This window comes from Stegodyphus dumicola, chromosome 8, assembly GCF_044657685.1.
Source record: "Stegodyphus dumicola isolate Sdum_Otavi_A_Nest chromosome 8, ASM4465768v1".
Classification (NCBI taxonomy): domain Eukaryota; kingdom Metazoa; phylum Arthropoda; class Arachnida; order Araneae; family Eresidae; genus Stegodyphus; species Stegodyphus dumicola.
In genome coordinates this window covers 86,548,139-86,563,531 of record NC_140775.1, presented here as the reverse complement: position 1 = coordinate 86,563,531, position 15,393 = coordinate 86,548,139, and the positions used below count along the sequence as shown (strand labels likewise).

General features: G+C 29.7%; 2 protein-coding genes across 4 annotated transcripts in view; one reads left to right on the top strand and one right to left on the bottom strand.

Annotated features, from left to right (window-relative positions):
* The window catches only part of Xpc (DNA repair protein complementing XP-C cells homolog), an 81,187-nt gene extending 80,419 nt beyond the window's left edge, over positions 1 to 768 (top strand). For all 3 annotated transcript variants that reach the window (XM_085822078.1, XM_085822079.1, XM_085822077.1), the window contains one exon: positions 478 to 768. In XM_085822078.1, the coding sequence (XP_085678204.1) occupies positions 478 to 570 (93 nt within the window). In that variant the 3' untranslated portion in view covers positions 571 to 768. The remainder of the gene's footprint in view (positions 1 to 477) is intronic.
* Positions 769 to 6,872: 6,104 nt separating this feature from the next.
* The window catches only part of Art7 (arginine methyltransferase 7), a 98,766-nt gene continuing 90,245 nt past the window's right edge, over positions 6,873 to 15,393 (bottom strand). Inside the window, exon 14 of the mRNA XM_035352940.2 lies at positions 6,873 to 15,374. Coding sequence (XP_035208831.1) covers positions 15,119 to 15,374 — 256 coding nt within the window. The 3' untranslated portion in view covers positions 6,873 to 15,118. The remainder of the gene's footprint in view (positions 15,375 to 15,393) is intronic.

Genomic DNA, 15,393 nt, shown 5'->3' with positions numbered 1-15,393 from the left:
GATGTGCGTGGCACGTCTTTTTAGCGCAAGTGGTTAATGACACTCCTCAAAATTTAAATACAATCGTTTTCATTTATATATTCTTATTTATTTGTACTTTTTATATTAAAAATAGTTTTTTGTGGCATCTTTTAAGAAATAACTAACTAACTAAAAGCGGTAAATTGCATACTACAGATAATTACCGAAATTCCATTGGAAAGAGCGAGATATATTTTATCAGGATCTAACCATATGAATGCAGGCTATAGAAATTTAAGTGTTTTTTTAAATGAAATCTGTATTTAAATTTAAAGGTACAGAATGGAAAACAAATTCAGCTTTTTCTTAGTATTGAATCAATATTATAACACATTTAGTATTATTTTTTGGTATCAATATTAAATATGAATGTTTTACCATTTCATTTTTAAGCATGAAATTAATAGCTAACATGTTTTATTCTGCAATTATCTACAGAAAGTTAATTTCTTTTAGAAAAGAGAAAAGCGCATTTATGGAAATTGGAAAAAACTGATCAGAGGTTTACTTATAAGGGAGCGAATTAAATTGAAATATGATACAAAATGAGCTGAAGATTTCATTTGAATCATCTTACACTCCAAAAAGCTATTCAGCATCATTCCAAAGAAAATTGTATTTTAGTTCAATTCTCTATTGTCATGTTAAATACATTGTTACATTTTTAAAAGCTTTTACTTTGTACATAGAATTGTATTTGCATAAGCAAATGTTATGATCAAATTAAAGCTTGGCATATTACCAGAATTGCATTTTTTAAGTTATGTTTTTAAAATATATTTACGAAGTTTTAAAAAGTTTTCAGAAGTATGCATACTGTAATAATTCTGCATTTCAGAATTTATTTTATGAATGTAAATAATGTGCACTTAATTTTTATAAGTAATGCTAAGTGTATTTTCACTCTTTCTCATTTAAAAACTTTTTGGAATAAAATCAAGAGCCCTCTTAAAATTTTTAGAAATCTATAGAAAAATTTTATATATTTATCAAAAAAATTATTCCTTATTAGTTATAATTACTTCTATCATTATTATCAAAAACACTGTAGGAGCCAATACAATTAATCCCTTAACTGCCACAGACGTATAGATACGCCCTTCCAAAATACTGTCATTTGCTTTGTGCTCCTACCTGTAAAATTATTGGCAAAACTTTGGAGTGCAACACCACAATGACCTTGAAAAAGTATGCGAAAGATGATACTATTTCAGAGAAGTGTGGGGAGAAATTGGAGAGAGGGGTGTGTCTAAAGCGATGAAAGTAATGACTGCGCGGTATTAGCTGGTGTTGTTCAAGTAAAACATTTTTTTTTTTTTATTGTGTGTCCTCCGTTTTCGTTTACTTTTTGTAGTAGGTTTCAGGAATAAAGAAAGATATAATGGATTTTTCAAACCCATTTATCATTTTTGAATTTTTTTTTTTTTATGAACTGCTCGTGCTTCATATTGTTACTGAAACTAACCGTTTTGTAGACGAGTATATGAACCAACACCTTGCAAACGAAAAACCAAGAACAAAATCATGGCATACAACCAGTTCAGAAGAAATATATGCTTTTTTAGGCACACTGATTTCACAAGGTATAACATTAAAACCTGATATTACACTTTACTGGTCTAAAAATGAATTGATCAAAACTCCATTTTAGGGATCTTTTTATTATAAAAACATCATTTTTATTATACTTACATCTTTTTATTATACTTTTACTCAAAACATTAAATTTTGTGCATTCAATTTTTCATTTATTCTTTATTTTGTGAAAGCAAAGTTTTTAGAAAGTAAAACTTGCACTTATCCCCCCCCCCCAATACATCGCATAACTACGCGCGCCTGTGTGAAAAACCGTGGCACTGGGAAATGAATCTTGTATGTTTTCCGCGGCAGTTAAGGGGTTAATATCATTATTCATAAATTATATTCATTAGATTTTTAAAAGCAGCCTATGGTTATGAAGGTCACTTTTGAACTTACAACATAAATTTAAGTAATTAAGTAAAATTTCCATACATGAAATACAGGGTTATTAAAAAAAATTTGCCCTTGTTTAATTGCTTTGTATTTCTCAAAGTATAAATTGGACATGAACAATCTGAAAAGAGGAAGTTTTAAAGTTTGTGTACACAGGTCATAAATGTTCAATGTGTCCCCCCCCCCCCTGTTGCACGGCAAGCATCTGAGGAGTATGCAAACTCGTCCCATACATGAAAAGATTTGTTTTGTGTTAATGATTGCACTGCAGCAGTGACACGTTTTCGAAGATCGGCAACAGTTGTTGGTAGTCATAGGATGTAAACAGCCTCCTTAGCATAGCCCCGCAAGAAAAAGTCACACGGTGTGAGATCCAGAGATTACAGTGGCCAGACATTTAAGAAGCTGATCTTGATTTCTCATGCAACGTATCCATCGCTGAGGAAGGGATTGATTTAAAATCCTCAAACATCACAGTGCCAATAGGGTGGAGCTCTGTCCTGTTGGAAAATGAAGTCGTGAATCTTTGGTAAGTTGAGGAAAAAGGCCATTGTTCTAACAAGTATATTATTCCACTTACAGTACTTTTAGCAAAAAAGAATGGTCATATACTTTCGTCCATGATTCAGCACAAAACACATGCAGCTTCGCCAAGTCTCACTCAGACGGGCATTATGCAGACCCTAATGTGTCGATTCAGTTTGCCACTAAGTTGGAACAAAACTTTATCACTAAAAATTAAACACAATTGAAACGTGTCATATCACCACAAAATTCAATATGCTTTTCTATTTCGTTCTCACTGAGAGCCTGCACAATTTGTAAGCGGTGGGGCTTGTACAGTAAATGCAGTCTCAAAGCATGCCATACACTTGGTTGAAATATTCCTAGTTTTTTACTAGCTCTGTTAGCTGACTTCAGGGGTGTTTGTGCTCCGGGGAAACCCCGGAATTTCAGGGATTTTGAACTTCGATTCCAGGGATCGTCGTTCAAAAGGAAGTACAAATAATAATGAATTATTTATTTTGATCTGGGTAATTTTGTTTGCTTTGAAAGCAGAAAACGCAAGGTCAGTGTGTGTGTGGTGAAAACTTTTCCTTCCTTTCTCCAAAGGCAGTGATAATGCGTGAAAAGGGGGAAAAACTTCTTTTTTGTTCTTTCCTTATTGCGAGTTATGATTCATTCCCCCGGTTCTCGGACATTCTCTTCTGGATTCTTTTCGACAAGTAGGCGCGGCAGAAAAAAAAGGGAGAGACTTCGTTCGACCAGATGTGCGATCACGTGACTCTGGGTTCAAAGGTCTTATCTCTCCTGGCATGGCGCCAATAAGTAGAGAAGGGGGATTTTTCGCCGTATTAGCTATTTGTCATTGATCGCTTCTTAACTTTTTTTTCTCCGCTGTGTAAAATTTTCGTTTCATTTATTGATGCACGTGTAAATTTTTCATTTCATTTATTGAAATATTTTTTTATTTATGTACGCAAGAGAATTTCACTATGAAATTTCTCGATATAAATAGTGATATTATACAATTAGAAGAAGGTGTCCGGAATGCATTTAGGTGGAATTGGATTGAACGGAGAGATGGTAATGGGGATACCATCGGCACATTGTGCAAGAAAATAAATGTTGCTGGACAAGCATATTGTGTTTTTTGTAACTCGCTGCTGAAGTATGGTGGGGAAGGATTCAAGGCTTTCACAAATCATTCTAAAACTGTGACACACATAAAATATTCAAAGTGCATTAGACATTCAATGACTTTAAGTAATTATGCTAATTAAAAAAATACTGATGACTTACTGGAGACTGATGCTCGGCCATTGGATATAGTGACAAGAAAAGCACGCCAAGAGGTATTAATAACTTCATTTATCGCCGAGAATTCTCCTTCTTTCAATGTAGCTCCCAATTTAATTGAACTCTGCAAACAGTTGAGCCGCGATCAGACGGCACTAAACTCGTTGGAAATGTCCAGGACTACTGCATGTTACAAGATGAAATACGAGCTTGCAAAAACTATTAAGGAAAATATCATTAAAACTTTAAAGGAGACTCCATTTTCTCTAAATTTGGATGAAAGTACTAGCAATGCTCAAGAAAGTATACTGGCAATATTGGTGCAGTTTTATGACAACAATCAAAATGAAGTTGTAGTTCATCATTTTGCATCTCTAAAGATGGAATCTTGCAATTCAGAAGCTGTTTTTAAAGCAGTTGTTAATACTATTGAAGATAATAATATTCCATGGGCAAACTTAATTAGTGTATTAATGGACTCGTGTAACACCATGCGTGGAAAAAAAAAAGGGTATTGAAACCAGACTACGATCAAACAAAGCACCCCACTTATTAGATATTGATGGTGACACATGTCACACAGCTAATAACTGTGCAAAAAAATTTGCTTCATGTTTTGATAGATACTTAGAAGATTTGTTTGATGACATCTATTTTGATATGAAAAGCTGCAGTAAAAGAGAAAATTTTTTCAAAATCTGTGAATCCCTTGCCATTAAAAAACTTAAGCCCTTGAAGAGACCAGACCATAGGTGGGTGTACATTTTATGTGTTTTAGAAAGAATCAAAGATCTGTGGGATGCTCTTATTGCATTTTATTTTCACTACTTGGATAAAACTGATAAAGGGGATTATTTTTCTTATGTTGAAACTGTATACAATAAAAGGAATATTTCTGCAGCTCAGAAAAAAATTGTTGAAGGGGTGTATTCTTGCTTGCATTCCCAACAACTCACAAAGGATGCTTTAGCTCGGAAAAAAAGAATACTAAATGGGTTATTTGTTATGCAAAACAAAACTTTATTGCATATGGCATTATATTCAGCAGTATTACCAGAGTTCAACACATATATTAAATTATTTGAAACAAAAAAAAAAAAAAAATGCTTCATTTAATACATTCCAGTATTTATAAATTGATGGCAAAATTTTTCTCTTTTTTTTATGAAGCCAGAAAATATAGAGTGCACATCTTATAATGATTTATTAAAGGTTGATGTCACGAATCCAGAATTCCATCTACCTAGCAAAGTAATATTTACTGGTGCAGAAGCTTCCACTCTCCTGAAGAAATTATCAAAAAATCATCCAATAGCAAAAGAATTCCAAATTTCTCTGATGAAAGCTTATACTAATACAGCACAGCATATGAAACAGAAATTACCCCTTAAAAATTTATATCTAATTAGTTTTACAGCATTAGATCCAGAGCTAAGAGGTAAAACCAGTACAATATATTAGCTTTTGGAAAATTATCATCTTTTATGTCCCATATTTTTAGTGATAATGAAAAGTCAAAAGTAGAAGCTGAAATAAGGTTATACCAGAGTGATATTGATATCACCAAAGAAATGCTCTACACATCTGATGAAAGTGGGAAATCAAGTCAAGTGTACAATTGATAAATATTGGTCTAAAGTTTTTAATTTAAAAGATGATTTCACAAATGATTATAAGTATCCTACATGGGCTAAATTGGTCAAAGCCTGCCTTAGATGCTTCTATGGCCCATTAGTGGAAAGTGCATTCAACTTAATGGATACACTTGTCACTGACTAGAGAACCTCTCTTAAGATTGATTCCCTAGATGCAGTGCAGCATATTAAATATGATTTAATGGCTTCTAAAGAAACCTCATGTGAAAAATATAGCTAAAAAAATCCAATGACTGATCCAATTCACAAAGATCTCTTACTGAATATGAATAGAAGTTGGAAAACATATCAAGAGGACTTAAAAACATGTATTTCAGATGAGTCACCTATAAAAGTCTCTGAAAAGCCTTCTACATTAGCAGAAAAGCAAACTGCTCCTACCTCTGCATGTGCAGTTCTTGAGGAAATTTCTTCAACTGTAAATGAGGAAAATAAAAGTCAACCTTCCTGCAATTATGAAGTTCACCACAAAAGAAAGACAAGCCCACAAACATCAGAAAATAAAAAAAAAAAAAAAAAGCAGCAGAAATTAGATAATTTTTTTTAAAAGAATTAATTCAGGTAATTTAAAATGTTTACATAAAATGTAGTAGTTTATATGTTTGAAAATTTATGGTTATTAATTTTGCAAAAAAGGTAATTCATTGAACTTTTATAATTAGGTCATTCAATACTTCATAATTGTAATTTTTCATTTCTCTTCCCCCCCCCTTCTCGAAACTCCAAAATGTCGGTAGTAAGTCTGTAAAAGTTTCAGGGTATTTTTTGAGGTCCTACAAACACCCCTGTGACTTTCTTAGGACTATGCACAAAACTGTCTTCTATTCATCTGGCACTGTCCTTGGCTTTTTCCTTTGCAGAGACATCTATCGATAGTTTCCCGAAATTGCATAAACCAATGTTTGATGCTTTTCCTAATTAGTGAGTTAATGCTGAATCAGAGACGAAATGCCTGCTGGACTGTAACTGCTGACTCATTTCTTGCAAACTCGAGAACACAGAAAAACTTATACTGCATTGTAGCCATCTTACAACTAATTGGTGAAATGAAATGCCTGCCTATTGGCGTTAGTACCCTATGGCCATTTATGCATCTATCACAGTGCCAACTAAGATGGAACAAAACTTTAACAAACTGCAAACAAAACTTTGAACTTCCTCTTTCCTTCGGTACATAGAATATTCATATCCAATTTATACTTCATGAAATACATAGTAATTGAATTAGGTCCATCTTTTTTAATAAGTCTGTATTTTGGGTAATTATTACATATATTTATCAGGTTTCAGAACCAGTGACTGATTTACAGATAATGGTATATTTGTAACAATTGCTATTTTCTTATGAAATTATATGCATATTATACAGTTAAGTTTCATATTAATCAGAATGGAATATTAAAAAAAATATTAGTATGCAAGAAAAGAGACGAAGTTGTTTATTGAATGACAACACATAGCATACAGATTCATGGTCAAATATACAATGATAATAAATATATGCAATCACTTCACCACAAAAATATTTTTTCTTTACAGTGCACAAATCACTTTTTATCAACAAACGTTTTTGAAATCTTTTCATTAAAACATACAGATCACAGGGCTCCTACTAAAATTCAGCTTTTAATTTCCCTGATCAAACATCATTAAGTGCTTAACACATTAAGTATGAATAATGTTATGCATTTACTATAAAATATAACAAATAAAACTATTATAAAATCTGATTTACATTACTTATTATTATGAATGAAATTAAACATATATAGGAAATATGTATCTAAACCATTTCAAAAAAGCAGATAGCTTTTAAAAATAAATATCAAATATAGAAAAAAACTACCCATTCTGGAAAATAAAATATAAGAATATATAATTTATAAAAGCATTTACTTCTGTTCTGTTTCCAAATAAAACTGTACACTCAAGAATTACACTGAATGAAGAAAATTTTAATATAATTATTTATAATATAAAACAACAGAATGTACTAATTTCTTAATTATACTATTAATTTTAAAAGAGTAATGGGATTTCTAGAGACATGGGAGACAGAACTGTTATGTTTCTAAGGGAAAGTGAAAAATAGCTCATTAACAAAAGATGGATAGAAGAATTACAGGATTGCCAAAATCATGCATACTGTCTACACAACAACAAACAAACACTAATGCGGCCTTTATTTTCTGCAGTGGTTGACAATATATTTAAAAAATGTTTTAATGATACAAATATTTATGTTTTGACAATTTCAAAGAAATCAATTTTATAAAAATTACAAAACTTTTTATGTGGTCTTACTATACCTATATTTATTTAGAAAAGATTTATTCATTATAAAAAAGTGCAACTTCCATATTATAAAAATTGACCAATATATTTATTTTTAAAATTTAAAATCATATTCAGGTGCTGTACACAAACTTAAAAGCTAAATTTTTGTAATTAAAAATATCAGTTTAGAAAGAGGTTTCCAATGCTAATAGGTCAAGTGATAAGCATTTCTATGAAGATTACTATGAAAGGTATTGATCAATAATTTTTTTTTCAAAAAGTTAAATATTTTATTCATTGAATATTACATAATTCTTGTCATGTTCTAAAAAAAATGAGACTCCAGTATTGGCAAACAGCCAACACATAATATGTGTATAAATTAATATTTGTATTTTAATGAATTTTTGTATGATTACTAAATTATGCAAAAACAAAGGAATATGCAAATGTTTAGATTTTGAAAACTGATAAATTACTTCTATGAAATTTTTTTTTTTTTTTTTGCTTAACAGTGGTAACAAAAATATTAATTAAAAAATATTTCACCTGAGTAAATTATGAAAGAATATCATAGAATGACATTTAAAGGAAAAAAATCAACTTAAAACTATTTTGATTTGTTTATTAAGCAACTCCTTAAGGCAGGTTGATAACAAAGTCAGAAATCCTAAATTTTGAAATAAATATCTCGGTTAATTTTTTGTCATACCTTCTATATTTTTTTTATAATGATTATAAAATTTTCCTAAATATAACTGTAGAGATTGGGAGACTAAAAAGTTAGGTTTTGCTATTTTTTCAAAATGAGAAATGCCTAAGCATGAATATTTGTCTTAAATGAGACAAATACTTTTATAATTGGAAGTCGTATGTTCTATGGCTATGATTGTGAAACTAAAGACAGTATATATAAAATACTTTCTGCTAACAAACTCTCCTTTACAATTACTCTCCTTTAATTTTTTTTAAAGAGGGAACTTTTGCTTATTGGTTACTATTTAAAACAAATTTTTTAATTATTTGAGAGAAGAAATTTTATTTCCCTGTGGAAGAAAGTTCTGATTTTCCTTGGCTTTCTAATATTTTCCCTGACCATGACTTTTGCGATAAATGGGAACCCTGGATCAATACAGCATAGTATATATATATATATTTATTTATCAACATCTAAAGTAAAGTTTAGGAAATAAAGCAATAGCAATTTTTGCAACAGATACAAAGCTTTAATAGTTACTTGGCAATACCAAAAAAAGAGGGAATACCTCACCAATATATTTTACACACACATTTATTTTTTGGTATACATATAAATAGATAAAAATATTATTTCCAAAGTACCAGAAAGTTTAGACAAATGTTTTAAGCATTATAAAATTAATTTCTAGAATTAGAAATTTTCAATGATAAAATATTTCTTTATATTGTAGTAGACATCTTTTATCCAATGAAATAGGAAAATAGAGAACAAATAAATACAATATATTTTCTTGATGAAAATATAATTACTTCAGTCTAAGAAGCACTTTTATTGCACACACAGTCAAGAAAATAACAGGAAAACTCCTGTTATTATTGTAAGAAGCCATAAATAATGAATTAGAAATGAATGCATTTAAACAAAAAATTATAAGTGCATAATACTACAAATTCTTCTCATTTGATATTAAAAATGTTCACTGTCATGGGCTATATAAATTGATTTTTTAATTTAAGTAATATTAGCACTGATATTAAAATATGCTTATGAATTTTTAATATTAAGCTTTAAATCATCAAATTTAATCTGCTTTTTCTATTCATACAACATAAATGTTAGCTACCTCATGAAAGTATTACACAAGTAAGATTGCATAACAGTATTAGTCATATAAAAATTAGAAATTTTCGTACTTTTCTCAAATGAATGAGGTTCATTCGAGGTTCAGACTTGGTGCATGAAGGTGCAGTTGCCCCTCACTCCCTATTTTTTTTACATTTTAGTCTATGCATTATATGTTTGATCAGATAGCCTGGCTCAGTATAAGTAGGCGGCCAGTGTAACTCTGATTCAAAATCCAGTTATGACAACGAGCGGTGCTGATAACGACCACATTTTCTGAGACTCCTTTGCTGATGCTTTATTTTTCTTCTTTTTTTTTCCCCTTTCTAGTAATTTTGTTCTCCTGATGAAGAGGGACCTTTAGCTGCCCTCTAAATCGATCGAGTGTTTTAATATATGTACGCTAAATACAAGGTTGTTATTGTGATTTTGATCATTTAAAACGTGCAAAATTTTATACATTCTTAAATTCTAAATTTTAAAATTAGAAAGAACTAATTTTTAAAGTTTCTTCTTTTAGTTTTTCATGTCTTTCTTCAAAAATCAGATTATACCACTGTCTCACACTCTTGTTGGCAAGGGATATTGTTACTGCATATTTTTAAAGCATGGATATGAAATTTCTATTGGGGAAAAAACCAAGAAAAAAAATGTTTCTTAATGAAAGTAAAACCTGAATTATTTAATTGTACAATTTATTCACATACTCAATAATTTAATTGGTTTTTGTCTTCTTAATAAGAAAATACTATTCTGTGTTAAATTGTATAAGCATATATTTTACATAATGTATAATAAATTGAATCCATAAAAAAATTAGAAAAGGATAAAATATTATTTGTTAAAATTATTTTAAATGAAAAAGAATGTTGAATTATTTATTTGCCTCACAAAATATATCATATAGTTTCTATTAGTAATATCTGTATATATACTAAATGGATCTAACTTAGAGGTGATGGGGTTTTGTTAGACATTTTGTTCCTAGCCTTCAGGTTTGTAAATTGGTCCCTGATAATGGGATATAATGGGAAGGAATACTGATTTGAAAAATTTTCTATCTTAAGATAACATAACTGCCTACTGGAAACCAAACATAAAAACAAATTCTTCCATATAAAAATATAACTTTTTTTGGCATTATTTTCCATGCAAGAATAAATCATAAATTTTTGAATGAAGCATGTTTTCTTCCCAAGTAATACATAATTTAAGTATAAAAACAAGAGAAAGTAAACTATTTGATTATTTATTTTAATAGATTATCTTCAATAATGACATTTTTTCAGTTGCATAGTTTTTATGATAAATAACACTAAATACAGTACAAAGTCCGAAATCTGGACGTCCATTATCCGGAATGATCTAAAATCCGGACCTCAAAACCACAAAATTTTTCTTTTGATTTCCCCCCTAAGTGCATAATAAAACATCTGGAGAGTCCCGATTCTTAATTTCACTTTGACACTAAATAAAATACCTTGTTATTGAACAAACAATCATTTTAGCATAAATTTTTACGATCAGTACGTTGCTGCATATTTGCTTGGCACGCATCTCAAACCGAAATATTCCACATAGATACATCATTGATCTGACGCCAACCTGGCGAATCATTATTTATTATACTTTCCTTTCATTACCGCATGTTTATCCAAACATGGCAACTTGAGTAATGACTCATGTAGCCAGGGCTTAATTTCAAAAATTAGAAGTACCGGAGCCCTATAGAAGACCTTCAGGAAAGAGGAACAAGAATAAATAGAAAATATGATGATTAATAAAATCATTAACAATTATAAAAAATTAAATAATTCATTATTAAAATAATTAAATAATTAATGGTTAAAGTAATTAAATAATTAAAATTTAATAAAATGCAAAGAGATAAATTAGAATTTAATAAGCAATTTTCAATATAATTTTATTAGTAAAAATAAAGTTTTCAAGATAAAATTTCTACTGAAATTATTGTTCAGTTACATAAAAAAGTTCTTATTTAGGGCTCCGGTGCGCTCCGGCTAAAATTATAAATTATCCCCAAAACTAAGAAGTACAGGAGCCAGGCTCCTGTGGGCTCTGGCGCAATTTAAGCCCTGCATGTGGCGATACTTAAACAATTTTTTTATGTTAGCATTTGAATAATAAAGGAATGTGGTGACCTTATATGTTGACATTATGCTTGGCGATGATTACAGATTTCAATTGCGCTAAAAAATGTTGTTGAAGAAATATTTACCAAAATAATAAATTAATAATAATGTATCAAAAATTAATAATAATGTATCAAAAATTTCTTTCCGTATGCTAAAAATAGATTTTGTTGATGATACTCATAGACCTAAAGATTACATTTAGATCATAACTACTTCATTATTTCATAAATCGCGATTTCATATTTTATATTTTATAATTTCTACATGCCATCTTACTAGGTTTAAACTAATGATCTATTATCCGGAAAAATCGCAAATTTGGAATCGAAAAGTCTGGACTTCAGACTTTGTACTATATAATGTTCATCAGTTACCTAATAATCATTTTATACACTTCAATTTTAATTTTCTGATATTAAAACAACATATATTTATCATTTTATAAATTTCTGTCTTTTAAGTTTGTTTATATAGTTTTAAACTGAAGTGCATTAATATTTACAGTAGAGTAATTTTCTAATGCAAATTGAATTAATACAGTGTACAACATGAAAGGTTTTACGGTAGTAAACTGATATATATGAAAACAATTATTCACATAAACAACCACAAAATTCTTTAAGAAAAGATTTCAGATCATTTTAATAGGGCATAATAAAAGCCTGCTTTAAAAAAGTGCTGAACTTCTCATATGTACATATATAAATATCATAAGCATTTAATTTTGACATTACTTTCAATTAAAAAAAAGAAGCAATCCACTTCAAAAGGTGGCACACAATGGTTTTCACATAATAAAAATAAACTTTGCTACAGATGAAAGGGAACTGTGTTGACCTACAGTAGGCAATGAGCATCTTTTTCTATCGAAATTAATTCCAAATAAAATAAAAACTGAATGTTGTCCATTTGACATCCAAACATTCCATTTTTATATACATTTTCCATTCTTGTACAATCATGCAAGCTTATATTTACAATTTATACACAAAATCTTGAAGTATTCAAAAACATTAAAATTATTATGGAATCTAACAAAATATACATTAAAACGGATATCCCGAGTAAAGGCAAAGGGAAAAAAATTTTGAAATTCAGAAAAGAGAAAAACACGAGAAAATGTGATACATAACAGTACAAAAAATGTATGAAATTCAGAAAAAAAAAAGGTAAATATAAAAATATGAAATGTATACAGCATGCAAAATTTATCAGGTATACCACTAAAAAAGAACATAAAAGTTCAGTTTAGACTTCAAGTTTAAAGTAAAATCTTCCAAATGGATTAATATTAACTGAACATGAATGGAAAAGAAGAAAAAAATGTATATAAAAATTAGTTAATTAGAAATAGATTTCATGGAAAAGTTTTATTGGCATTAAACAATATTTATCTTGAAAAGTATAAAATAAATAATATATTTCTTTGTTATAATCACTTATTACCAAAGTTCAAAAATAAGTAACACACACAGAGTGCTTGAAAAAGGTGGCTAAGTAATTTTCTCTTCAATATTGATTACAATTACACACACAAATATGTATGTATGTACATACATACTTCCTAGGATTCTTAAAGTAAGGTGCAAAATATTATGAAAATAAATTCATAGGATCAGAGATATAAAAAGAGGGATGTCTATAGTTTCATATCATCTAGAATACAATAAAGAGTTTTCTTGTTTCTTATCCTTCTGATTTGAAAGGATCTCGATAGGGACCATGAATTTATCATGACCAGCCAAGAGGTAGTAAAGGCTGCTAGCCAATGCTTTGGACATTTTAAGTGACAAACTTTTGCCCAACTTTATTATAATATTGATGAAAGCAACCCAGAAGATGGATCCAAGCATGTGCTCTCTTCAAGACCACCAGTGCCTTGAGAGGACTTTCAGCTCAATATCATTAGCAAATAGTCAAGAGATTAAAAACTCTCTCCATCAAAATTTTCAGTCTTCCATATAGGAAACAAGCAACAACATTGAATTTACTGCATCTTATCAGATGACCAAGACGGCTGTACATTCTTCATACTGGGATGGTCAAGAAATGTTGATCGCTAAAACAGAAACCAAGTACACCACATAGGAGTCGAAGGAACTGAAAAAGATCCAAAGACATCAACGAACCAGACACCTCATCTTAACCTAGTCTCACATAAGTGTCACTCATGTCATTTTTCAGTGCTAAAGTAAGTAGGAAATGCAAATTTCTAACAAATCTATGCACTGCAGGTAGCCAATATTCCATAAAATCAAACAACTCAAATGCACTCAGTATCATTGTGCCATGGCAATCCTGATTTTAGCAAAAATATGCACACACAATTTGAACTTAAAGCTTCATTTAAAATTAGAAAAGAAACCTTAGATCAGAGTAAATCTGATTTTTTTTTTTCAATGGCGGGAAAAGAAAGAATGAAATTTACTAAGAAATCAATAGGTGGAACAAAAATAACAAACAAACAAAAACTTAGCATCATCTATCAAGAAAAACTACATGAAGCGTGAAAAGCTATGACTTCGAATTTTGAAAATGATGGAAAGTAATGTCATTTACAATTAAAGATAAATTTTTGTTAATGTGAAAGGCTTTAAAGAAATCCAGTACACCAATCAAAGCTACTTTTTTAATAATTAATAATAATTCATTAGTATGAAAGACAGAAGTACACAGTAAATTTGCAATGCAGTTCACAGAATTTTTTATCATTACTTTGTTTAATGTCAGTATTTTTTTTTTTTTTCCATTTTACATGCCCAATTTTAATTAAATTTTACTGTATTTATGCAAATGGATTGCAGCTTAAGGATAGCCCACCATGAAGGTTTCGATGCCTTTATGCAAGTTGGCTAGTATTTGTCAAAATATAAACATTTGCAAGGATGATGCAACATATAAATGTAATGCATTCTTATTAAGAACAATTAGGAAAATAACCTTTATTGGGGCGCTGTTATGAAGCCATCTCGTTATATAAACATGACCTTATTTAAAATATTTAATACTATGCACACTACTCTCATAGATTTTGTGACATCATTCCAAATAAGTAAAATTTTTCTTTAATTAAATATCCATAAACTTTTTACTTTTTTAAATATTTAAAGCATAATGAACGTTTCATCCATTGGAACCTTTATTTGGTTTATGTAAAAAGTTATTTATGTTTTTACAAACTGCTCCTCCCACAGTACAGAGATGAAATTCTCCACATTATTTTGAGAAACTTGAGACCACATTATTTGAGAAAATCAGATCAATATTGAGGAAGTGGAAGTTCATAGCTACCTTTTTCAAATAACCTATATAACTTTATAGGAAATTTCATAACACTCTTTCAGTTTTTGTATTTCAACAATACAGAAAACAAAATTCAAGAGGAAAGTTTTACCTCTATTCAAATTAGAATATTACACTGTGTCCCTTCCTTCAATAGCAAATGTAAAAGTAGATTCAAAAGTTTTAAAGTTAATTGAAATGTTATATTTTAATACATGGTGTCCAGTTGTCACAGACAAAGGGTCAATGAAATACACTCCCTGCTGGCTATTCATGTACCAACTAATGGGACAGTCTGGTTTAAGAGCTTCAACAGGTCCAGTTGTCAAAATTGTATCATCCACATAGAAATCAGCCCAAAGAGCGACACCATTGCACGTTCCAGAACTAAAAAGAAATTTACAAA